Below are 25,996 nucleotides of genomic sequence, written 5' to 3' on the forward strand. Positions count from 1 at the left end.
GATGCGTGCCACCACGCCCGGCTAATTTTTTTGTATTTTTAGTAGAGACAGGGTTTCACCATGTTGGTCAGGCTGGTCTCGAACTCCTGACCTCGTGATCTGCCTGCCTCAGCCTCCCAAAGTGCTGGGATTACAGGCATGAGCCACCACGCCGGGCCTAAAAGTGGTTTGTTTCCATACACTTCATTTATAATTTTTTAGATTTTGTCATAAGCAGTACACAAGAAGGTATTTCATGTAGATGCTGTGAGTTATATAAAGGAAATGATACGTCCATGGTTTTAAAACAATTTGACAATTATTTATTTATTTATTTTTGAGACAGAGTTTCACTCTTCTCACCCAGGCTGGAGTGTAATAGCACAATCACGGCTCACTGCAATATCCGCCTCCCAGGTTCAAGCGATTCTCCTGCTTCAGCCTCCTGAGTAGCTGGGATTATAGGCGCCTGCCACCACGCCAGGCTAATTTTTGTATTTTTAGTAGAGACGGAGTTTCAGCATGTTGGTTAGACTAGTCTTGAACTCCTGACCTCAGGTGATCCACCTGCCTCAGCCTCCCAAAGTGCTGGGATTCCAGGCATGAGCCACCGCACCCAGACGATAATCCTTTATTTAATCTAATATATTACACTATCTGTTTTAAGAATGTAGACTTTCACCCATCTATGTTTTGCAACATGATCTGAAGTTCTAACTTAGCTCTTCTAAATAAAAGCAATTTATGCCAGAATAACCCTTTTCCCACAGAAATGTACTATTGTCTTACCTCTATGATGTATGCTACTCAACTATTAACATCTATTCTCATTTTTTATTTTTAATGATTAAAATTATGATGAACATTTAAACTCTTTCATTGTCACTACAAAGGGAGTATTATATATAAATGTCTTTTTTTAGGTGTTTAAGTTTTGGCACTCCTGATATAAATAAGGTTCTGTTACTTCTAATCATTCTCATTGGCTTTCTTTTTTCACACAAAGGAAGCAGATATATTCCTGGTAATTCTTGGTGGAGTGAGAAGCAAATGGAAATGTTTTCTTCTACAAAAAGAGGAAGCAGCAGCAGTAGAGCCAGAAGCAGGAAGCAGATAAAAAATTTAATCTCATCATGGACACAAAAGCATACTAAAACAAACTATAAACAAATAAAATTCTTTATTTAAATTTCTCTTGTGGGGAAAATATTTTTCTTTAAAGCACACTTACAAGTAATTTACATTTACTTCCTGTAAAACATTTCCATTTTACAATTAGCAAAACTAAAAGGCTATGTCTCTTTATGCATTTATTTTTGTTAGAAAAACGTCCCATGGTGCTATCAAACTGATTTTAACCATCATCGAGCCTAACTTCGCCTCTGTTGACAACATGACTACAAACATGAATCAAAACGGAGTTAAGGAATTTTAAGCCATAAGGTTTCAATTATAGCTTACCAATTATGTAGTTAGCTGACAAAAATCAAGTCTGATGTAGAATAGCTGTCATCTATTTAACTGCAGATAATCATGGCATTTTCATTTAAGATGATCTGAACTTATGAAATAAAGGATCCAGTCCCAATAACTCAATAATCTCTTACTTTTTCTTTTGAAGACTTATTTTAAATATTAACTATTTCGGTGCCTGAATGGAGAAACATAAACATCAGCTCAGAGACAATGTGATTCCTGTTTGGAATCCAGCTGGCAGCTATAAGCACCGTTAAAAACTCTAACAGGCTTTGTGCCCTTTTTATTAAACAGCCTCACATCCTGAACACAGGAATGTGTTCATTTAAATAAACATTAATATTTAATGTTGAATTCTGAAAACACAACCACAAATCATAGTTGGTTTTTCTGTGACAATGATCTAGTACATTATTTTCTCCACATCAAACCTACCTTTCCAGAAGGTGGAAACTATATTTGCAAAAATCAGGACAAAACTCACATTTGAAAAGCATTTTACAATATTATATCTAAATTGCACAGAAGACCCCAGTGATCACTAGGAAATCTACCACAGTCGAGTTTTTCCAATCCAAGAAGGTCCAAACTTCGGGGAATAATGTGTCCCTCTTCTGCTGCTGCTCTGAAAAATATTCGATCAAAACGAAGCTTACAAGCAGCAGTTATTCCAAGATTAGAGTTCATTTGTGTATCCCATGTATACTGGCAATGTTTAGGTTTGCCCAAAAACTCCCAGACATCCACAATGTTGTTGGGTAAACCACCACATTTGGTAACCTGAAAAGAAAAAGAATACTCTCTAAGATACACATAGCCTTTTCCCAACTAGAAAAAAAAAAAAAAAAAAAAAAGGCGTTTTTGCTATTACCGTGCAAGAAATTATTAATGCACAAATGCAAAATATCAAGATACATTATAAAAAGTATTATGCTGCATAGTAGTATGTAATATAAAAATATCAAGACAGCCAGAGGGGTTGGAATTTGCCCCTTCTCTTCTGCCATAAATAGGTTAACTTTGGGTTTCAGATAAAATTTAGAAGGCTGAACATACATGGCCTGTTACTGCTGTTATCTGTTTCTAAAAACTGAACTCAAGTGAAAAGAAGGCAGAACTGCCACTCTACTTCAGTCTACAACTTTAGAAGTATAGCATTTATATGATCCAAACATTTCAATTGCCTTCAGTTTTATTTGAGGTTTATTAATAATATTAATTGTTTGCTCATTCACACGCCAGGATTAAAAAAAAATTGTTTGTGGTAAAATATACACAATATAAGATTTATCATTTTAACAAAATTTTTTTTTTTTTTTTTTGAGATAGAGTCTCACTCTGTCACCCAGGAAGGAGTGCAGTGGTGCAATCTCGGTTCACTGCAACTTCCACCTCCCAGGTTCAAGCAATTCTAGTGCCTCAGCCTCCTGCACAGCTGGGATCACAGGCATGTGCCACAATGCCCGGCTAATTTCTGTATTTTTAGTAGAGATGGGGTTTCACCGTGTTGGTCAGGAGGGTCTCGAACTCCTGGCCTCAAGTATCAGCCCACCTCGGCCTCCCGAAGTGCTGGGATTATAGGCGTGAGCCACTGTGCCCAGCCATTTTAACAATTTTTAAGTGTACAGTGATGTAGCATTAAGTACATTCACACAGTTGTGCAAACCATGACCATCAACCATCTCCAGAACCTTTTAATCTTCCCCAACTGAAACTCTGTACCCATTAAACACCAATTCACCATTCCCTAATACCCCCAGTCCCTGGCAAACACCATTCTACTTTCGATCTCTATGAATTTGACCAGTTTAGGAAATTCATAAGAGGAATCATATAGTATCTTTTCCTTTTTGGACTGGCTTCAGTCACTCAGCATAATGTCTTTAAGATTCGCCCATATTGTAGCATGTGTCAAAGTTTCTTCATCTTAAGGGTAATAATATTCTACTGCATGCATACAGTACATTTTGTTTATTCATCTGTCAGTGATACTTGGGCTGCTTCTACCTTTTAGCGACTGTGAATAACACGGCTGTGAACATCCATGGGTAGACAAAACATATTCAAATCCCTGCTTTCACTTCTTTTGGGTATTTATACCTAGAAGTGTAATTGATGCATCACATAGTAATTCTATGTTTAAATTTTTAAGGTCCTGAAAAATCCCACTGTGTCTCAGCTAAGCTATAGGCAAGAAGAAACAGACTTTGTTTCAGACCTGGAGATCTGGGCATGGTGGTAGCAGGAAAAGTGGGTAAAAAAGGCTAATAAAAGACAAAAAAGAAAAAAGAAAAGGAAACCTAGGAAAAAAGAGAGTTAGGAACAATTATCATGGTCAAATCTTTCCATTGTTCTCATACTGCAACTAGGAATACTGCAAAGAAACAACCTTTTCGAAATCATTTTCTCTACCTTTCTTTCTAATCCCATATATATAGTTTAGTGTTGTCTATTTCTCATGCACATTTTTATTTCCTCCAAAAGAAGAAGCCCCTTCTTCTCCTAGGCATACAGCATAAGCTAAACAAATACTTGCTGAATTGCAAGGTCACTTAAGACATTTTGAGTGACTACAGGTCCTAGTTTTAACAGCTTTGGTCAAAGGAACCTAAATTAGTCTCCATAGCAATAATCTGTCCTCAAACATCACACTGACTTTGTCACTCACCTCTTGATCCCTTAGATTTGTATCTCCTGCAAATATAACTGTAGCTGACTCTGGAGCCTCTTGAATTTTCTTTAAAACCATTTTTAACTGATTCATTCGTTCCACAGCATGCCCTCTGGTGCTCTCCAAATGGGATGTCATAAGGCAAAGCTCATTTCCTGACACATTCACCTGCAACAGGACAAAAAGTCATTAAAATTGTCCACTGACTATTAATACTGAACTTTAATAACAAAATCAGCAGATTGTTCTGTCAAATGGTATATATCTACTAAACTGAAACTGTATAATCAGCACTGCGTCTATCCCTCCAGATCAAAAGAAGTATTAAAGCACTAACCCTGTCCCCAAAGAAGACTGTTTAGCAAGCACGACCTACCCCTAGATGTCACCTCCACTGTGAACCTTTCCCCAGTGTCCCCAGGCCATCAGTGGCTCCCTCCTCAATACACCTAAAGCATGCTGAACAGACTGTTTTAAAGCCCCCTAGGCTAAATTAAAAGGACAATTATTTCCCTCCTACAAAGCCGTAAGTCATTTGCAAAGCACAGATGATTCTTATTTATTGCTGTATTTTTAAGGGCCTGGCATACAGGTATTCCAAAAAAGTCAGTTAACTGAATGAATGAGAATCATTTACCACTTGCAATTAAGACACCAGCAATGTACAATCTATCATTATATGAAGTGCTTGCAGAATCAAGTCTAATTCTTTCATATTGGTCATTCATGCTCTTCTATAATCAGGAGTCTACATACTTCTCAACCTGTCACATTTCCCTCTCCATGGCCCCTACAATCAACTGAATAGAATGCTCATTCATACTCACACATGTACACCTCTTGCAACTTGAAAAGTTTGCTCATGGTGGTTTCTCTACTTGGACTCTTTTTAATGTCTATGTCTTACATATTTTTCCGGGTTCATTTCAAATACCATCTCCTCTATAAAACTCTCACTAAACAATCTGGTTAAAAATCATCTCCTTTCTCTAAACTTCCACACATTTACACCTCTCCTGTGGCACTTATGCCTTTCTTATGTTTTAGTTACTATATATATATACACTCTCCCTTACTAATCTATATACTGTATCAGAGCAAGATCTATTCATTTTTGTAAGTCTCATAGAGTACAATATAGTAGCATGTATAGAGTAAAAACATTACTTTAGGAAGCAAATGTGGAATGTTAGCAAACTCTCAAATATTTTTAAGAAAACAATAGACTGAGAATTCTATCTGCATTTAAAATTTATGTAAAAACTTAATTTTAGAAAGTGTTAAAGACTAAAAGAATCTACATGTGTGAAGCAAATTTTTCTCAAAAGGCAATGGTATTAAAAAGAATAAAAACACAAAACTATGAAAAAAATGTATTCTTTTTTTATAAGACACTCAATTTTAAAAAATTACTCACATGCACACATAAAAGGTTTCTCATCATTTTGGTACTTGGAAAAGGAATAATCTCTTGGCTTTTTAATTTCACTCTTGATTTCTTCAACATTATAGCTGTGAAATATCCTTCTTCATGACCTACAAATATTTGTGGAAAAGAATTTAGGCTGAGGAGGTCAAAGTTATTTTCAGTTTACCACAAGTTTGCCTATTGAAGAATTTTATAGCAAACAGGTAACAGATACTTACATGGATCTAAATCTTTAAAGTAAACTATTATTTCAAAATAGTTCATCATGGCCAAACAAGTCTACCTCCCTCCCTCCCAAATTTTAACTAGGAGCTTAGAAGAAATAAAATAAATAAATAAAAAAAGACCAGGCACAGTGGTTCATGTCTGTAATCCCAGCACTTTAGGAGGCCGAGGTGGGTGGATCACCTGAGGTCAGGAGTTCGAGACCAGCCTGACCAACATGGAGAAACCCCATCTCTACTAAAAATACAAAATTAACTGGGTGTGGTGGCACATGCCTGTAATCCTAGCTACTCAGGAGGCTGAGGCAGGAGAATCACTTGAACCCGGGAGGTGGAGGTTGCGGTGAGCTGAGATCGTGCCATTGCACTCCAGCCTAGGCAACAAGAGTGAAATTCCGTCTCAAAATAAATAAATAAATAAATAAAAATGAAAAAAAAAAATGTAAACAAGTGCCAAAATATAATGTTGCCAATATCAGATGAGAAAATTTGAGAAATTTCTGAAAGACACAGAGTAGATAAGATGAACTGTGGCCAACTGATATCCATTTACTACTTCTCATGCTAGAAGTTCCAGAAAAATTATAGTAAATGAATAAAAATCTAGAAAGATATAAACCTGCAAGAACAGAAAATAGGAGTAGAGGCCATGAATGAAAGCTTCCAGTAGTTTTTCAGAAAACAGATGGAGAAGTGGGAACCGGTTTATCAAAACAGAAGGAAACCACTTGAGTGACTGTAGCAGAGAACCATAGACAGGAAGCAAGCAGATTTGTTCCACCAAAATCTGGAAACACTTAGTGCTTGAACATAAAGGTACCACAAAAGGTAAGGTGCTGAGGTAAGAAGAGGGGGGCCAGTTCAAGGTCTGAATATGGGGTTAAACAACTCCCAGGTTTCCTCAACTCCTTAGAGCTAAGTGACTGTCCCTCTATTAACAGGAGACTAGGGTTTTACAGAGAACTAAATTTTAGAGGCTCCAGAGTCACCAACCACAGGGAGGGGCATGCGTGTTAGCCCAGGGCTGATAGAGGAATGGGTTGAACACTGATTAGGTGTGCCGACTCAGCTCCCTTCCCCGACCTGCTTCCAGAAGTTAGGCAAAACAAGCACACCACCCCAGCCCCAACACCCAGAAGGCAGAAAGCTAAATCATTCTTTTTGGAGAAACAAAATGGCCTCAGATTAAAGGCCTGTATATACCAACACACTGACAATTGTGGGTCTCCCTCAAATGAATAAGTAGTTTGCTCCACAATCAATCCCTCACCCCTCTCCAGTGAGGTAAACTACTTAGCCTTGTAATCAACATTTTAGTGTTTGGTGTTTAAATGTGAACCAAAAGCCAAGGATCCCTACATATTTAAGGAAGAGGTCTAACATGACATGATGGATACTGACATGACATAACATAATCGAAACAAACAAAAAGAAGCAAATAAAAACAATGCATGGAAAGAGATTAAAACCTAAAACAAACAAAAAACTAACAAAAAAGATACTGTATCCATAAACCAAGAAAAGTATGCCATAAAAAAGATATTCAGTGAATAGGAGGCCTAGGAAATTAAAATAATGCTATCTAAAAGTCAAGACAGTTGCCAAGAAAGTAGAACAGTCAATAGAGATAGGAGAATAAGAGAGTTAAGAAAATTCAAGGATCAACCCAGGAGGTCCACCATTTAACAGAGGGAGTTCAGAAAAAGGGGAGGAGTAAAAAAACTATAAGGGAGGAAAGAAGAGACAAGGAGAAAAGGAAAGAGAAATAATGAAAAGAATGAAAGGAGAGGCAAGGGGAATGGTGGGAGGGAGGGAGAGAGAAAAGGATTTTCAACAATTAAGGTTTTCCACATATTAAAATTCCACAGATTAAAAGTTCCCACCAAGCATTCAGTACAATAAATGTTAAAAAGACCCAAAGAACATGAGGGTTAAAAAGAAGACCCTCAAAGCTTCCAGAGAGTAGGGAAAAAGAAAAGAATAAGAATTAGAATGACATCAGCCTTATCACCCATTATCAATAATGGAAACTAGAAGACATTGAAGAATGCCTTCAGAATTCTGAAGGAAAACATCTGTTTACCCAGATACCTATCTTCAGCCAAACTATCAAGAACCGCAAAGCTACAACACAGACATTTTCAAATACGCCGGGATTCAAAAACTTCACTGTCCATGCACTGTTTCTTAGAAATTAGAGAGGGTGTTCCAATAAAATGAGGAAGTAAACTAAGAAGGAAGCATGGAAATCAAAAATCCTAAAAGAATTCCCAAGAGAACACAAAAAAGTTCCACTGAGAGACACACACAGAGAGAGAACCCTCTCCTTAGAAATTCTCGATTAAGGAGTCAACTGAAATTAAAAATCACATACTATATAAAAATGAAAGTCAAAGAAAACACTATACAGTTGACACTTGAACAACACAGGTTTGAACTTCAAGGGTCGACTTATGCACGTATTTTTTCAATAAATACGGTTGGTCCTCTGTATCTGTGGGTTCTGCATCCACAACCAAATGTGGGTTGAAAACACCGTCTTCTCAGAACGTGAAACCTGCAGATACGGAGCGCTCACATATAGATGGGTTCTGCAGAGCAGACTGAGGAACCTGAGTATGTGTGAATTTTGGTATCCACCAAGGAACCCTAGAACCAATCCCCTGAGAATACCAAGGAAAGACTTTATATGAAAATCACAAGATGTGGCCAAAGCAGTATTTTAAATATATTTAGCAAAAACAAAATAGATGGAAAATTTAAAAACCGAATTACTCAGGGCAAAAAAAGTATAAAAAGAACAACAGAATAAATAAGGAATTATAAAATAAAGACTTTTTGAAAAAGCATAACCACAATGTGATTATTTCACTTAAAACTTTTAACAACTAAATTTCAACAAAAAGGTATTCAGTTTCTCAAATTTTAGCAATTTATATTTTCCTGAAAAATCATCCATTTCCTTTTCACTTATTAACCTTTTTACACGTATTAAGTTGTATAAAATATTCTCCTATAATTCGTGTAGTATCCTGGGTCTTGCTTATTTTTCTCAAACTTATTTATTTGTGCTTTTTCTTCTCCATGTCCCAATAGACCAACTTTGATTTATCCCTCTCACTGATCTGTTTTTCAAAGAAAAGACAAGTTGAATAACAAAAATTGTTACCTGTAATAATCTCATAATCACTTGCTCTCTTCTTTAGGTAGCTATAATATGGGGGAATAACTTCCTGTAGAAATACCACATCTGGGCTGTACCTAATGAAAAACATCAGTTTATGACAAATACCAAGTATACCATTTCATTTTCAGCTACCTAAATGAAGGAAATTCCACAACATACCAAAAACAAAAAACCCTCTTGCGCACCTAATACTGAGTGTTTATGCTGATCTTTGATAACTATAAAATGAGAAAGATGTGTGCTATTTAAGTAGTACTATAACAAACATATCAAAAAGAACTAGAAAAACTGACAATAGAAACCACCATACTGAGAGACTTCAATGGTCCTACACACTAAGAGATGCTTTCAACGTTTCTTTCAATCCTCTTGAAGCAGTTATTATCCACAATGAAGAAAACTCATCTCCAGAGAACTTCAGTGATTTGCCCAAGGTCACAGAGCCAGTATGGCACACAAATAGATCTTTTTGGTAGTTTTAATTTCACGTAGTTATTATAAACAAAGTTTAAGAAGAAAACAGTACTAAAAGGCTTCTAACAAAAATTAGTGTTCCCACTTTGCTGCAGCCTGCAATCCTGCTCTCAGAGGCAATCATCTCAATTCTTTCAGACGTTTCTTCTCAGAGCTGGACATTGAACTTAGGTTTAATTCGAAAGCCCACAACCTTGAACTCTTCCTTTGAATATACATAAGACACATTACTATGAAACAGAAGTGATAATACTTACAACGCTAAGTAGGAACACACCCCTCGAGCCCTCTCTGACAGATTGTTTAGATCTAATCCATCAATATTCCAGGTAATGAAGCAGAACATGCTGTCATTTTCTTGCTGAGTATCTTCAGATGGGCTGATTTTAGAAGTGGTGGAATCAGTTGTTTCTTCACTGGTTAGGTCAACACTGGCAAGATCAGAATAAAACACAGTTTTGCAAATAATCTATACACTGATTAAGAATTATTTTGTATTTGTAGCCCTCATTTTAAGACAAATTTTAAAAGAGCACTAAAAGTTTGACACTGTCCTTACAGGGTTAACAAAAATTGTATGCCAGGTTCTAGACAGAAATATAATTAAGCATTAATCACGCTGCACTTTGGCCCACTTCTTTGTAACAGAAAGTCATCCCATAGCCCTATATACTGGCCACTTGCATCCCCATTGCTCCTGTGGGTGGGATCTCTGACATCAGAATCAGAAGGCTTTTGTTTAAGAATTGCTTAAGAAGTTTTCGAGACGCGGAATTCCAGCAGAAAGCTGACACTAACCAGTTTGAAGACACCCTCAAGGAACTAAATCTGCATGAGAATGCAGTTTCTTCATCTCCAGATCCCATGACTTCATCATTGTACTCTGACCAATCAACAATCCTCACACCTTGGTCCACTCAACACCCTTTCAAGTCTCAAGCTCCAGACTTCTCAAGGAGAATCTGAAGTTTCCTCCAGTCTCCTGGTTTGGCAGCCTTACAATTAATTTTTTTTTTCTGCTGCAACCCTTGGTGCCTCAGGGTATTGACTTGCAAGCTGTACCCCAACTACCTAGGGCACATGTCCACAAGGTTGTCAGGACCTCTTGAGGGTGTGTCACTGGCACGTCCTTAACCTTGGCAAAATAAACCTTCTAAATTGATTTAGACCGGTCTCAGATACTTTTGCGTTCATAGATAGATTCTTATTGCATCGTCCAAATGTTTGCTCATTTGGGCAGTTACAGACAACTTAATATCCTTCAATGACATGTGTCACTAAAATAATTATATAAACTATGATCCCAAATTAGACTCAGAAATGTAGGATTTTTAAATCTTTTTGGAATCTTTTTAAATCATATATTAAATAAGATCTCATTGTGGCAGATAAATAGGAACTGCAAATTCTTTGCTACTCCCCTCTTTGAGTAATGAAGCCTAATGCCCCTCCCCTTTGAATCCAGACCTTAGTGGTTTGCTTACTACAGGGAAAGAGTATTCTGGGACTTTTGAGGTTTGGCCTTAAGATAATCTGCCACTTCCATTCAAGGCTTTTGGAATACTTCCTCCAGGAATCCTGGAACTGCCATGTAAAAAGTTCAACCACCCTGAGACTGCCATGCTGGAAAGGACATATTTATGTGCTCCAGTCCATAGTCCTGACTCCACCATCTGCTCTCCTATACACGATTCACCCAGATTCCTCAAATGTTAAACATTATTAAAAGGTGACTTCTAAGCATGTATAAACTATTCATGAATTTTAAAAATAGGTGTTTGAATTTGTAATTTTAATGCCAACATTTTAACTTTTCTCCTATACACGATTCACCCAGATTCCCCAAATGTTAACATTTTACTTACCTAACATTTACTTGGTTTGTTCTTTTTACTCTGAACCATTTGTTTAAATATTTTTGTATTATTTCCTAAACACAAAGACATGCTTATATATACAGTTATGCATCACATTTGGAGAAGTGTGTCATTAGGTGATTTCACCATGATGCAAACATCATAGAGAGAATTTACACAAACCTAGATGGTACAGCCTCCTACACACCTGGGCTATATGGTCTAGCCTATTGCTCCTAGCCTACAAACCTGCACAGCATGCTACTATACTGGATACTGTAGGCAACTGTAACACAATGGCAAAGGTATAGCAAAAATACAGTCATATAATTTTATGGGATCATCTTCATTTATGCAGTTTGTTGTCAACTGAGATGTGGTTATGTGGTGCATAATGGTATACTCTAGTATGATCATCAAGTCAGAAGATTATCATTGATACAAATTTTTCTTTTTCTTATTGCCTCCTGTGGCTAGATTTAATATTATCTAAAGACCTAGTTCGATCTTGCCAATTGTGCTACTAGTGTCCTAATCCAGGATCACATGTTACATTTAGATGGCATGTCTCTTTTAATTTTCTTTAATCCAGAACAGTTTTTCAGTCTTTGTCTCTCATGACTGACATTTTTGAAGAGCACAGGCCATTTATCTTACAGAATGTCCTTCAGTTTAGGTTTATGTTTTCCTATTATTTGGTTCAGATTATGCATTTTTTAGCAGGAATGTCACAGAAGTGATAGTATGTCCTCCTCAATGCATCATATCAAGTATCTGATATGGAGCTGTCCCATTCCTGGTGATGTTAGCTTTGATCACTTGGTTAAAGTGTTGTTAACCAGATTTCTCTGCTACGAAGTTATGATTTTCCCCATCATAGTGTTTTGTGGGAAAGTACTTTGTGATTATGTAAATATGCTGTTGTTCACTGAACTTTCCTACTAGTTTTAGTATCTGTTGATGATACCTGCCTGAAATAATTATCAATATGGCAGTTTCCAAATGAAGATTTTTTTTCTAATTCCTCATGCCTTCTATATTTAATAGTTGGAGTTCTACTGTAAGGAAAAATGTTCCCTTCTCTCTTGGGCAACTGTATTTATATCAGTATGGGTTCTTTTTGTATGGATTGTAATCTATTCCTACCAAGCATCCTGTTGCTTGGATTACATCAGATTTGATGGGGAATGAGGGTAGGGAGCTTTTAAGCTAGGTCTTGTGCCCTTCTGGCACATCCCCAACATTTTCTGGGCACCTCCTACTTTCTAACACCACAGATATCATAGGCTCATCTTGTACTTTTTTTGCCCCTGCTCAGTCATTTCTTTTTAGCTTCTTTTTTTATTTTCACATTAAGCCTCTTCCATTCTATGAAATCAGTCATTTCTAAAAAGCTCTGGTTCCTTTCAGTGAAGAATGGTATTTAGAGGCCATGATCTGGGTGCTAGATGAACTTAATGCCAATTTTGAAGCATAAAATATTTTGAATTGTCTTCCTTTTACATAAAAATAACCTTCAAGAGCATAAAAAAAAAAAAAAAAAAACACTTAAGTGCAAAAGTTTCTTTTGTGAATTTCATCCCACCCAAAAGTTCTCTTATTCAACAATGAGCTAATATTAGACCTTTTTTCAACGTCTTACTGTGGGGGAAAGAGAGATCAGACTGTTACTGTGTCTATGTAGAAAGAGGAAGATATAAGAAACTCCGTTTTGATCTGTACTAAGAGAAATTCTTCTGCCTTGAGATGCTGTTTATCTGTAACCCTATCCCCAACTCTGTGCTCGCAGAAACATGTGCTGTGTTGACTCAAGGTTTAATGGATTTAGGGCTGTGTAGGATGTGCTTTGTTAAAATTGTGTTTGCAGGCAGTATGCTTGGTAAAAGTCATCGCCATTCTCCAGACTTGAGTACCCAGGGACACAATGTGCTACAGAAGGCCACAGGGACCTCTGCCCAAGAAAGCCTGGGTATTGTCCAAGGTTTCTCCCCACTGAGACAGCCTGAGTTATGGCCTCGTGGGAAGGGAAAGACCTGACAGTCTCCCAGCCCGACACCCGTAAAGGGTCTGTGCTGAGGAGGATTAGTGCAAGAGGAAGGCCTCTCTGCAGTTGAGAAAAGAAGAAGGCATCTGTCTCCTGCTCGTCCCTGGGAATGGAACGTCTTCGTGTAAAACCCAGTCATACATTCTATTTACTTAGATAGGAGAAAACCGCCTTATGGCTGGAGGTGAGACATGCTGGCGGCAATACTGCTATTTATTGCACTGAGATGTTTGTGTAAAGTCAAATATAAATCTGGCCTACGTGCACATCCAGGCACAGCACCTTTCCTGAAACTTATTTTATGACACAGAGTCCTTTGCTCACATGTTTGCCTGCTGACCCTCTCCCTACCATTACCCTACAGTCCTGCCACATGCCCCTCGCCGAGGTGGTACAGATAGTGATCAATAAATACTAAGGGAACTCAGAGACCAGTGCCAGTGCGGGTCCTCCGTATGCTGACCGCCTGTCCCCTAGGCCCACTTTTCTTCCTCTATGTCTCTGTGTCTTACTTCTTTTCTCAGTCTCTCGTCCCACCTGATGAGAAATACCCACAGGTGTGGAGGGGCAGGCCTCCTTCATCTTACCACCATAGAGAAAAAGCCAAGTGATTCCATGCCTGATCAAAGATGTTGTTTCCTTTTTATGGAAAGCATTAAAACCAGAAAGGAAAAATTATTAGCTCTTTATTTCTGTCAAATCTTCTGTTTCATAATTGAATTTAAAAATACATATACTGTCAAAGACAAAGGTGTTTGTTAATCACATTAGGCCCCCTACCTATCTGGCACACACACCTTTTTTTCCAAGTTTAAAGATGTCCAACTATAACTCAATCTACTTCAGTAAACACAACCCTTACTTTCCTCAATGGGTGGACTGTCATGGGTGACGTATGGGGAGAGCATGATGGTGTCATTAACCATAGTTTATACTTATTGAGTTCTATATGCCAGGCACAATTCCAAGTGTTTTACACCTATCAGCTCACTTAATCCTTACCACAACCCCATGAGGAAGAGGTCACACAGATAAAGAAACTGAGGCAGAGAGAGGTTACAGAGTTACTAAACAGCACAGGTAGACTTAGAACCTTATTACTATCCCCACTACACAAAGAAATTGAGGCAGAGAGAGGTTAAACAGTTACTAAACAGCACAGGTGGACTTAGAACCTTTGCATTTTGGCTCCAGAGTCCATGCTCTTATTTACTATGCCATCCTTTCCTCCTCTAGTTTCATTGCAATCCAATTCCATATTGATATAATCTGAATGTTTGTCCCCTCCAAATCTCATATTGAGATATAATCCATAATGTTGGAAGTGGGGTCCAGTGGGAGGTGTTTGGGTCATGGGGGCAGATCCCTCATAAATGTCTTGGTGCTATCCTCACGTTAGTGAGTTCTTGCAAGATCTGGTTGTTTAAAAGTATGTGGCACCACCCCACCCCCTTGCTCCTGCGCTCACCATGTGATACCTGGGCTCCCCCTTCCCTTCTGCCATGACTGAAATCTTCCTGAGGCCCAGTAAAGGCTGGGGCCTTGCTTCCAGTAGAGCCTGCAGAACTGTTAGCCAATTAAATCTCTTTTCTTTATAAATTACCCAGTCTCAGGTATTTCTTTATAGCAACGCAAGAACCTAACACAAATATCTCTGCAATTTATGCAACACCCACAATATTTAATATTTAATGCAGCAAGAAAAACCAGGCAACTGTATTTAAAATTTCCATTTGGGAAAATGAAAAGGGAAATAAACTCTAAAACATTGCTGTACAGAAATACTAAGGGAACAGAAAGGGACTGGCGAACGTTAAGGGCATGATTTTTTGACTTAATTCCTAAGCAGATGAGGAAGCGCTTTTGTCAGTATATCTGGTGTCTCAGGTTTTATGTGTTAGGCCAGTGCTCTTCAACTTTAAATCACCAGGAGATCTTGTCAAAATACAAATTCTGATTCAGTAGGTCTGGGTGAGACCTAAGATTCTGCATGTCTAACAAACTCGCAAGTAGTAGTAGCATGCTGCTGGTCCAGAGTCCACACTCTGAGTAACAAGGCTCTGGGACATGGGCTGTCAATGCTGGCTCTGCATTAGAATTACCTGCACAGCTAAAAAAAAAAAAAAAAAAAAAAAAAAAAAAAAAATACAATGAGGAATACACAGGCCCTACTCAAGACTAATTAGAATCTGTTGTTGTTTTTTTTTATTTCCCCAGATAATTCCAATATGCAGCTAAGATTCAGCATAGCTGTTTTAAGAGGATTCCCCTGGTATCTCACCAGAGACACTAAAGATAGATTCTAATGTAGGGGGCTAAATCACTTTAGTGTTCAATTTCAATTTTTGTTGATATCCCAGGAATTCACTCCAGAATTGAGATTCCTGCCCCAATTATTTAAGACAGCCAATGCCCTTGCTCAGCAGGGTTGAGTTTCTCTGGTCATAAAATCTTCCAATCAATTTTTTTTCTTTTCCTTTCATTTTTGCTAAAGCCAGTATCAAAAATCTAATCACCGCACGCTCTGTGAATGCACAGGCCTTAGAAACACCCTGAAGTTTGCCCCTTCCCCATTTTTCTCTCTTCAGCAAACTAAACTTTAAAATCTCACTCTCATTCATACTTGACCTGAGTTCTGAGAGACAAGAGACCACAGCCTAATCAACACCTTTGCTTGTTTTTGCCAATTTACCATTCCGGGGTAAGAGAATCCTAATAGCCATGACACCATTGCTCAGCTTGATCCGCATCTTTTCTGAGGGCCTATTCCAGGAAATCCACTTATTTTGTTACTATTTATTGGTTACGATACAGTCTATTGCAACCAACAGACATTAACTCAGGTAGGTTTGACCAAAACAGGTGAATTTATAAGGAATCAACATGTCACAGAGCCTGGTACAGAAATACAGCCATGTTTAAGGAAGGGCAGTTAAGGGCTTTCTCTCAATCCTACACTTCAACTTCCCTCTGCTTCATTCTCTCGCTGCAGACCTCTCTTCTCAGCTTCTCTGTACCCAAAAAAAGATACGTATGAATCCTCACAGGTGCTAAGTTAACACGTTACAGTTCCAGCTCCATAGAAGACTCAGACTTGACTCTCTTGGTCCTAATTCTGAAACCAAGGAGAGGATCTGACTGGCCAGTCTGAGCTAGGTGAACACCTCCTAGACCAACTTGCTCTGGTTAGTAAAACGGAAGCCAGAGACAAATCACTGTGTGAGAGCAGACAATTTCCCAACAAGAGGCAAGACAGAGAAAGGAACCTAATGAAAATATCTTATCACATCTGTAAGACAATGCAGCTGAAAAGACCAAAGGGAAAATACAGTCTCCACTATGAACAGTCAATTTTACAAGTTGTACATATAACTGGGAGAATTTTATACACTCAGTAAATATTTATTGGGAGCTTATGATGTGTCAGATGTTGTCAGACTTTGGGAAATTAACAATGTATAAAACAGATACTCCTTACTAGATGTGTAGTCCAGTAAGAGACATAAAACAATGAACAGCACTTACAACATGGACTAAGTTATTATAACAGGGGTCATGCAGGATGCTATAAGAGTACCTAAAAGGGGAACCTTACCTAGACTTAGGACATCAGGAAAAGTTTCCTGGAGATAAATCGTGTCTCAGCTTGGGCCTTTAAGATAAATACTAGCAAGGAAGGAAAAAGAAAACAAATCCAAGTAGAGGTAATAAAGATCTTTACGAAGGTTCAAAGACAGGAGAAAATGACCCATTGGAAAAAAGTAAAAGTTTGATATGCCTGGAACCTGGAAAGACAGGTTCCAAGTTATGGAGCCAAATAGTAGAGGGCCTTGTAAGGCATCTACACTTTTCAAGAGCAGTAGTGCAGGAACTGGAGAGGGGCACTGAAATAACAGGAGTGGGTGTGCATTAAAAAAAATAACAACAACAAAAAACCGATTATTCTGGCTGGCCAGCCTAGGGCCTAGAATAAATAAACAATTCAGGAAGCAAGGAGACTTCCAAGCTGCCATTCTTCGACGGAAGATTTTTGCCTTCATTCGTTTCAAACCTCTCGCTTACTTACTTCCTATCATTTGAGTCAAACATTACGTTTCCATTTCCCTGGACTCCAAATCACGTTCGAAGTGACAGTATGGGGGAGTGTTAGATCCGCTGCTGGGGCGCATCTCCGCGCAGCAGCAGCAACGCAAGCCCTGCTCCTCTGGCTGCGCAGTTTGGAGATCTGCCTCAGCATCTTCCGCCCAGCTCCACGGCAGGTCCCAGGACGCGCAGCGCAACCTGGTTTCAAACTGCCTCCGTCCGGACTGGCTCCCAGCTCCCCTCATCACTTACTAGGTCTTGGGCTCAGAGATGGTTTCAGGGCGGCGTTCCAAGGCGCTCTCCTCCACCGGAGGCTCGAAGTAGGAGTTCAGAGCCCTCTGAAAAACAAAGGCACCAGGGATGAGGTCTGTGCGCTCCACCGACCTAGCTAACGGAGCGGGACGCGAAGACAGCAAAAGCGTACTTCCATCTCCCAGTCGTTCTCGGCCAGGAAGCACTGAGCCACAGCAGAATCGCAGCTGGCGACCGAGGCAAACTCCACACACAGAAGTCGCCGCTTCTTCACCTCTGGCTCGCCCTCTTCCTCCGCCGCCCCCAGGCAACTCCCTAGCTCCATCTTCTTGCCGCTTCCGCACCGCCCCTTTAAGCGGAACAGGAGGCCAACGGTCGGCTCTGCGCAGGCGCCTGCGCCACGGCGCTCCCTCATCAACCGCCCGGCAGGGAAACTCGCTCCGCTTTCGGAGAGGAATCCGTGCAGCTGCGCCGCAGGCGAGCCGCCGAGGTGGTGGGGGCGAAGTGCGCGTGCGCGCGTGGTCACAAGCGTGCGGGAAACGTCTGTGAGCAAATCGCGGACCACCGTGGCCGCCAGCTGGCCTGACGCCCGGCCTCTTGCACTCCTAGGGGCGGAGAAGGGTGCAGGCTCTTCGCCCTCTGTGTCCTTCTTTCACGAACTTCTGAATTTTCCAGCTCTTCCAAAGTTCCTTCTTGCGCAGGGCCCAAAGGCCGGAAAACTGTCCACGATGAACAGCGTGACTCTGAATCTGCGGGAGGTGGTAAAGGCCATGACCAAGAGTCGCGGTTTTGACAGAATTTTGGGAAAGGTATGGGAGGCGAAGCCTTGGCTTCTAATGAAGGGAAAGAAAGCACCGTGCTTGGTGCGGTTGTGAGCTTTGAATAATTATCTCTTGTTAGGTTCTGTTCTAGTACGCCTGTAAATTTACCTTAGTGATAATGATTACTACTTTAATGGAGCTCCTAAATATGCTGGATCGAACCCGTAAGTTCTCTATTTAAACATAGATAGGTATGGTTATGAGTCGTGGAGACAGAATTCCTCAGTTGTAAGGCTGGGAGGGACTTTGGAGTTCGATCCTTCAACCAACAAGCGTCTGCATGGACCCGGAGAAGAGTAAGAGAAACGTCTGCATTTAAGGCATATTACAGTCTAATTCTCTAGACTCTGGAGGATTAGAAGATAAATAATTGCAATAAGGTACGAAAGCCTAGTGCTTGGTACAGTGGTGGACGAAGGGAGTTGTTCCTCTGTAGTGGTTTGGGAAATTTCTCAAAGGCATGCAACTCTTGAAGAAATAAGTTAGCTCTTGGAGTAAAACGGAGTGCTTTTCTGAGACCAGCACTCACAAAGCCCGAAGGTGTTTGTTTTCATTTTTGTTTTTTTAAGAAGAGGTTTCGCTCTTGTTGCCTAGGCTGGAGTGCAATGGCGCGATCTCGGCTCACTGCAACCTCCATCTCCCCGGTTCAAGCGATTTTGCTACCTAACTCAGCCTCTTGTGTGGCTGGGATTACAGGCATGTGCCACCATGCCCAGCTAATACTGTATTTTTAGTAGAGACAGGGTTTCTCCATGTTGATCTGGCTGGTCTCGAACTCCTGACCTCAGGTTATCCACCCGCCTCTGCCTCCCAAAGTGTTGGGATTACTGGTGTGAGCCACCACACCTGGCCTTGAAGGTGTTTGGTTTTTGTTGTTGTTGTTTTGAGACGGAGTCTTGCTCTGTCGCCCAGGCGGGAGTGCAGTGGCACGATCTCTGCTCACTGCAACCTCCACCTCCCAGATTCAAGTTATTCTCATGCCTCAGCCTCCCAAGTAACTGGGATTACAGACATGCGCCACCACGCCTGGCTAATTCTGTATTTTTATTAGAGACAGGGTTTCATCATGTTGGTCAGGCTGGTCTCAAACTGCTGACCTCAGGTGAGCCACCTGCCTTGGCCTCCCAGAGTGCTGCTGGGGTTACAGGCGTGAGCCACCATGCCCCGCCAAAAGCAGGGATTTATTGAAAATGAAAGGACACGCCTCAAGGCTCAAGGGCCCTGATACCCCATGGAAGTCTCCTGTTAGCCACTTGGTACTCATCTCATGTAAATGAAGTGGTGTCCCACAATTGGCTGTGAAAAGCAACCAGTCAGAGGCTAAAGTGAAGTTACAAAGTTCCACTTATATGCAAACAAAGACTTGCTATGCTATCAGAGGCTGAAGTGAAGTTACATAGTTACACTCCTATGGGAAGATCTGATTGGTTGCAGAAAGCATAATTTTTTTTTTATAAGGGCTAACTTCTTAGCATAATTTTGCTTTTTGCAACCAATCAAGGTACTTTCAGTTTCCCATCTGCCACACAGAAAAGGTGGGGGTTTGGAAAGGGAGAAGCCGCTGGTTCTTTTGTTACTTGGTGTGGAAAGTAACAAAAAAAAGTCTGAGATTCCTTCTGTGGAACAAAGTTCCTTCAAAGCCAATTTTAAAAAGCCTATGTAAAAAATAATTATTCTTGCTACACTTAATACAAATAATCTGGTCAAGTATAATAAAGCAAATCAGTCCTACCATGATTTGTCTTTAGTAAAAATGGAAAACTGGAGAGAGAGAAAAACTCCTTTCAAAGGGTTTTCCTTTCAATTCACTTATAGGAAGTCGGCTTGAAACAGCCCTAGGTTGCCTGCCTCCAGACCCTATTCTCCTGCCTCACTTATAAGAAAATGATGTTCCATAAGAAGCATTTATAACTAAACCTTGTGAACCCCCAAAATTTGAGACAGGTCTCAGTTAATTTAGAAAGTTTATTTTGCCAAGGTTGAGGACGCACACGCGGTGACACAGCCTCCAGAGGTCCTGACAAATATATGTAAAAAGAACACTGGTTCGGTCCTGAAAGGCAGGACAACTTGAAGCGGGAAGGGGGCCTCCAAGTCACGGGTAGGTGGGAGACAAACGGTTGCATTCTTTTGAGTTTCCGATTCACCTTTCCAAAGGAGGCAGTCACATTTATCTTAGTGAGCAAAGGGATGACTTTGAATAGAATGGGAGGCAGGTTTGCTCTAAGCAATTCTCCTTTAAACTTAGTGATTTGGGGGCCCAAGATATTTTCCTTTACATTTGCCCTCTTTTCTTTTTTAAAAAAAATATTTTGGAGAAAGCATTTTAGAAGCAAAATGAGTCTTTGGTCCCAGATTTCATCTGATCTCTCATGCTAGGATGGTTTATTCCTAGGCAGGTAGGTCCCGAGTTATTAGGAAAGCTAATTTCTAGAAGGTTGTGCAGTCTCATGTCCTGTGAAGAGAAAATAGGGGGAGGAAGGGAAAAAAACAACAAACAAAAGAACAATTCTGGAAAATATACATGGGCTACATTGTTCTGAAGTTCATATATCAGTAGGCAGGTATGAAAGTGGCTTATGTATGTAAATAGGTTACTGTTATTTTCTTCAGAAGTTTAAGTTGTCTAGCTTCGGTTTGCAGGGCTTTACAAAAGCACAGTTTAGTTTTCAGTGTCTCCAAATTAGGAAAAAAAGGAAAAGAAAGAAGAAAAAAATTAAAAATATTATTTTGGAGACTTATAGCCAGGAAAAAGTAGAATTCAGCCTAAACTGTAGAAAATAATAAAAATTGATAAAAATTAGGCAAGACTAGTGCCTAACAACAAGTTAGTGGACTATAGTCCACTAACAACAAGTGGACTATAGATTTTGAAACATAATTTTTCTCTCACCAGTTTTCCATTTTTACTAAAGACAAATCATGGTAGGACTGATTCGCTTTATTATACTTGACCAGATTATTTGTATAAAGTGTAGCAAGAATAATTATTTTTCACATAGGCTTTTTAAAATTGGCTTTGAAGGAACTTTGTTCCACAGAAGGAATCTCAGACTTTTTAAAATCCAAGCTCAGCCATGGATTTGTACCATCAAATACCTATGAGTTGGGTGAATTTCTTTTTTTTTTTTTTTTTTTGGCAGAGTCTGCACTCTGTTGCCCAGGCTGGAGTGCAGTGGTGCGATCTCGGCTCACTGCAAGCTCCGCCTCCCGGGTTTGCGCCATTCTCCTGCCTCAGCCTCCCGAGTAGCTGGGACTACAGGCACCCGCCACCGCGCCTGGCTAATTTTTTGTATTTTAGTAGAGACAGGGTTTCACCGTGTTAGCCAGGATGGTCTCGATCTCCTGACCTCGTGATCCGCCCGCCTCGGCCTCCCAAAGTGCAGGGATTACAGGCGTGAGCCACCGTGCCCAGCCAAGTTGGGTGAATTTCCTTTCTTTTTGATGTTCCATACTAAACCAGGGGCTCCTGGACCTGTCAGAAAATGACACTCTTTACTTAGCACAGGTCAGAAAACCTGTACAGGGACTGTGTAAAGTATGAGGCCAGTTTTCCCAAGGGCTTTTATTGTCTCCATAATTCAGGCTTGATTTCTTAAAGGAAAGTACACCATTCCACTCAAAGCCTTCCTAAAATAATCAGTTTCTCCAGTTGTGTCTTGTTACAAATGAAAACAGATTCTTATTGCACTTTTGCAAATAACTGTATTGGCACAAGTTAAGAATACTCACAAATAGTTTCCAAATTCTGGAGAAATCAGGTAGAGAGAAACAAATATGCTCCAAATTTTGTTCATAGGAGTATACTAAATTGTTAAAAGCTGTCAATAGCTCAGAAGTTTCAAGACTCTGAAAAACAAAGCAAAAGATCAGCAATGTTTTAAGCAAAAAGTCAAAAAGATTAGTTCAGTCCCCATAGTTAATTACTATTCTGCTTAATATTCATGAGCATTTTAGCTCTCCATGAGTTCTGAAAGTTTTTCCTCTATTCTCATAACAATCTCCAAAATTATTGGAGACCTGCATTCAAGAGGAAACAACAGGTGCAGGAGAGGATGTGGAGGAATAGGAACGTTTTTACACTGTTGTTGGGAGTGTAAACTAGTTCAGCCTTTGTGGAAGACAGTGTGGCGATTCCTCAAGGATCTAGAACTAGAAATACCATTTGACCCAGTGATCACATTACTAGGTATATACCCAAAGGATTATAAATCATGCTACAATAAAGACACATGCACGTGTATGTTTATTGCAGCACTATTCACAATAGCAAAGACTTGGAACCAACCAAATGTCCAACAGTGATAGACTGGATTAAGAAAATTTGGCACATATACACCATGGAATACTATGCAGCCATAAAAAACGATGAGTTCATGTCCTTTGTAGTGACATGGATGAAGCTGGAAACCATCATTCTGAGCAAACTATTGCAAGGACAGAAAACGACACACCACATGTTCTCACTCATAGGTGGGAATTGAACATTGAGAACACTTGGACACAGGACAGGGAACATCACACACCAGGGCCTGTCGTGGGGTGGAGGGATGGGGAAAGGATAGCATTAGAAGGAATATCTAATGTAAATGACGAATTAATGGGTGCAGCAAACCAACATGGCACATGTATACATATGTAACAAACCTGCACATTGTGCACGTGTACCCTAGAACTTAAAGATTTATTAAAAAGAACAAATTTAACAAAGAAAACATTATCAAGAATAAAACACTTAGTGAATCTTAAAAAACCACAACAACAACCAAAAAAACCACTTTATAAAGAGGACCAAAACAACACAACAATTATCCATGGATGACTAAAAGTTTTAGGGCAGCCATAGTCAAACACACAATTGACAAGGAAATTTGTTACCTCTCCTCTGTAGCACACAATAATCTTAACATAACAATTATGATTATTACTGATAATGTACACTAGGTCATATCACAATTACAGGAATTTCCCATAATTTTGGAACACACACCAATAACATATTTATACATATACATCTCAGAGAAAGCCAAATACTGTCTCTTATTTGACAATGCTTCCTGTGTAATTTTTGTACCAAATAAGCCAAATTATGCCATGTTTGGGCTTTAGGGAACCTAATATCTTAAAGGAGTAACTAGGTCAGAAAAAGATAATTTATAATTTGATTTTGGAAAGTTTGTCAAATATCAAATGTTTAAAACACCTGATATCACAAAAATAGGATCACAGGTCATTATAAAATAAATCATTCATTTAACCAAAGTGATAACTCAAGGATTTCGTAAAAAGGTGAAAACCTTCATTCTTTGAGAGAGGAGATTTAACTTTCCAAACAATAAGCCCTAATAAAAACAGCATGAAGCTAATTAAATTTGTTTTTCAAAATTTTATAAACAATCTATAAAATTTTAAACTTGACCATAAGATATAATTTCCAACTGGGTGTGGTGGCTCACACCTGTAATCCCAGGACTTTGGGAGGCCAAGGTGGGTGGATCAGGTGGTCAGGAGATGAAGACCATCCTGGCCAACATGGTTAAACCCCACCTCTACTGAAAATACAAAAATGAGCTGGGGGTGGTGGTGTGCACCTGTAATCCCAGCTACTTGGGAGGCTGAGGCAGGAGAATCGCTTAAACCCAGGAGGCGGAGGTTGCAGTGAGCCAAGATTGAGCCACTGCAGTTCCAGCCTGGGTGACAGAGCGAGACTCCGTCTCAAAAAAAAAGAAAAAGATGTAACTTCCATAAGCCTTTATAACCTTTATAACCTTTATTAAGGAGTCAGTTAATGCATCAAGAAAATCTTGTTAATCTGATACAGGGGCCCATATGCTGATCTTGCATCATTGTGCCTTTGACATTAATGATTAATTTATAGAGAAACTGACCTTATTTTATCTTTCAAATTTGGACCTTACAGTCTCACGTGCCCACCTCTTCTTCGATAGTCCCTGGGCCTTGAGGAGTTAAATGCCTTTAATTTCTGGCCCTGTATCTCAGGAATGAAGTTTCTTTTGATTGGCATCTTCTACGGGGCCTGAAGATGAGGCTTCAATTGCTGTCAGTGTTTAAGATTTAGCAGGACTTGGAGTCCTTTTTAGACCCAGGAGTCAAAGCCCAATATCACAAGGACTTTAGTCTGATGTGCTTCCCTTTGTGGGTAACCTGACCTTTCTCTCTGACTGCCCTTAACATTTTTCCCATCATTTCAACGTTGGTAAATCTGACAATTATGTGTCTTGGAGTTGCTCTTCTCAAGGAGTATCTTTGTGGCGTTCTCTGTATTTCCTGAATTTGAATGTTGGCCTGCCTTGCTAGGTTGGGGAAGTTCTGGATAATATCCTAAAGAGTGTTTTCCAACTTGGTTCCATTCTCCCCGTCACTTTCAGGTTCACCAGTCAGATGTAGATTTGGTCTCTTCACATAGTCCCATATTTCTTGGAGGCTTTGTTCATTTCTTTTTACTCTTTTTTCTCTAAACTTCTTGCTTCATTTCATTCATTTGATCTTCAATCACTGATACCCTTTCTTCCATTTGATCAAATCTGCTACTGAAGCTTGTACATGTGTCACGTAGTTCTCATGCCATGGTTTTCAACTCCATCAGGTCATTTAAGGACTTCTCTACACTGTTTATTCTAGTTAGCCATTCGTCTACTCTTTTTTCTTTTTCTTTTTCCTTTTTTTTTTTTTTTGGAGATGGAGTCTCGCTCTGTCGCCCAGGCTGGAGTGCAGTGGCCAGATCTCAGCTCACTGCAAGCTCCCCTACCCGGGTTTACGCCATTCTCCTGCCTCAGTCTCCCGAGTAGCTGGGACTACAGGCGCCCGCCACCTCACCCGGCTAGTTTTTGTATTTTTTAGTAGAGACGGGGTTTCACTGTGTTAGCCAGGATAGTCTCGATCTCCTGACCTTGTGATCTGCCCATCTCAGCCTCCCAAAGTGCTGGGATTACAGGCTTGAGCCACCGCACCCGGCCTCGTCTACTCTTTTTTCAAGGTTTTTAGCTTCTTTGCAATGGGTTCGAACATCCTCCTTTAGCTCGGAGAAGTTTGTTATTACTGATCGTCTGAAGCCTTCTTCTCTCGACTTGTCAAAGTCATTCTCTGTCCAGCTTTGTTCCATTGCTAGCGAGGAGCTGCATTCGTTTGGAGGAGAAGAAGCGCTCTGATTTTTAGAATTCTCAGCTTTTCTGCCCTGGTTTCTCCCCATCTTTGTGGTTTTACCTACCTTTGGTCTTTGGTGATGGTGACGTACAGATGGGGTTTTGGTGTGGATGTCCTTTCTGTTTGTTAGTTTTCCTTCTAACAGTCAGGACCCTCAGCTACAGGTCTGTTGGAGTTTGCTGGAGGTCCACTCCAGACTCTGTTTGCCTGGGTATCACCAGCGGAGGCTGCAGAACAGCAAATGTTGCTGCCTAATCCTTCCTCTGGACTCTTCATCTCACAGGGTCACCCAGCCTTATGAGGTGTCAGTCGCCCCCCTACTGGGGCGTGCCTCCC

General features: G+C 40.0%; 2 protein-coding genes across 2 annotated transcripts in view; one reads left to right on the forward strand and one right to left on the reverse strand.

Annotated features, from left to right (window-relative positions):
* Window positions 1-1,142: 1,142 nt before the first annotated feature.
* On the reverse strand, window positions 1,143-18,325 carry TDP2 (tyrosyl-DNA phosphodiesterase 2). Its single transcript, XM_003897127.3, has 7 exons — window positions 17,848-18,325; window positions 17,676-17,761; window positions 9,698-9,871; window positions 8,949-9,040; window positions 5,544-5,662; window positions 4,124-4,294; window positions 1,143-2,235 (listed from the first exon to the last, which is right to left on the reverse strand). Exons 1-7 carry the CDS (start codon window positions 18,088-18,090, stop codon window positions 1,954-1,956), a joined length of 1,167 nt encoding a protein of 388 aa, XP_003897176.2. The 5' UTR covers window positions 18,091-18,325; the 3' UTR covers window positions 1,143-1,953.
* Window positions 18,179-25,996, forward strand: part of ACOT13 (acyl-CoA thioesterase 13) — a 31,423-nt gene continuing 23,605 nt past the window's right edge. The window contains exon 1 of the mRNA XM_003897128.4: window positions 18,179-18,484. Within this exon, the coding sequence (XP_003897177.1) occupies window positions 18,404-18,484 (81 nt within the window). The 5' untranslated portion in view covers window positions 18,179-18,403. The remainder of the gene's footprint in view (window positions 18,485-25,996) is intronic.

The sequence above is a fragment of the Papio anubis genome, chromosome 6 (assembly GCF_008728515.1).
Source record: "Papio anubis isolate 15944 chromosome 6, Panubis1.0, whole genome shotgun sequence".
Taxonomy (NCBI): Eukaryota; Metazoa; Chordata; class Mammalia; order Primates; family Cercopithecidae; genus Papio; species Papio anubis.

Excerpts from the sequence above, each read along its gene's own strand:
- TDP2 (XM_003897127.3), bottom strand. The coding sequence starts at position 18,090 with ATGAGGGAGCGCCGTGGCGCAGGCGCCTGCGCAGAGCCGACCGTTGGC. Across the intron at positions 17,762-17,847 it reads AGAACGACTGGGAGATGGAA|AGGGCTCTGAACTCCTACTT; the intron begins GTACGCTTTTGC and ends TTTGTTTTTCAG. Across the intron at positions 4,295-5,543 it reads GAAACCTTTTATGTGTGCAT|GTGAATGTGTCAGGAAATGA; the intron begins GTGAGTAATTTT and ends GTCCTGTTGCAG.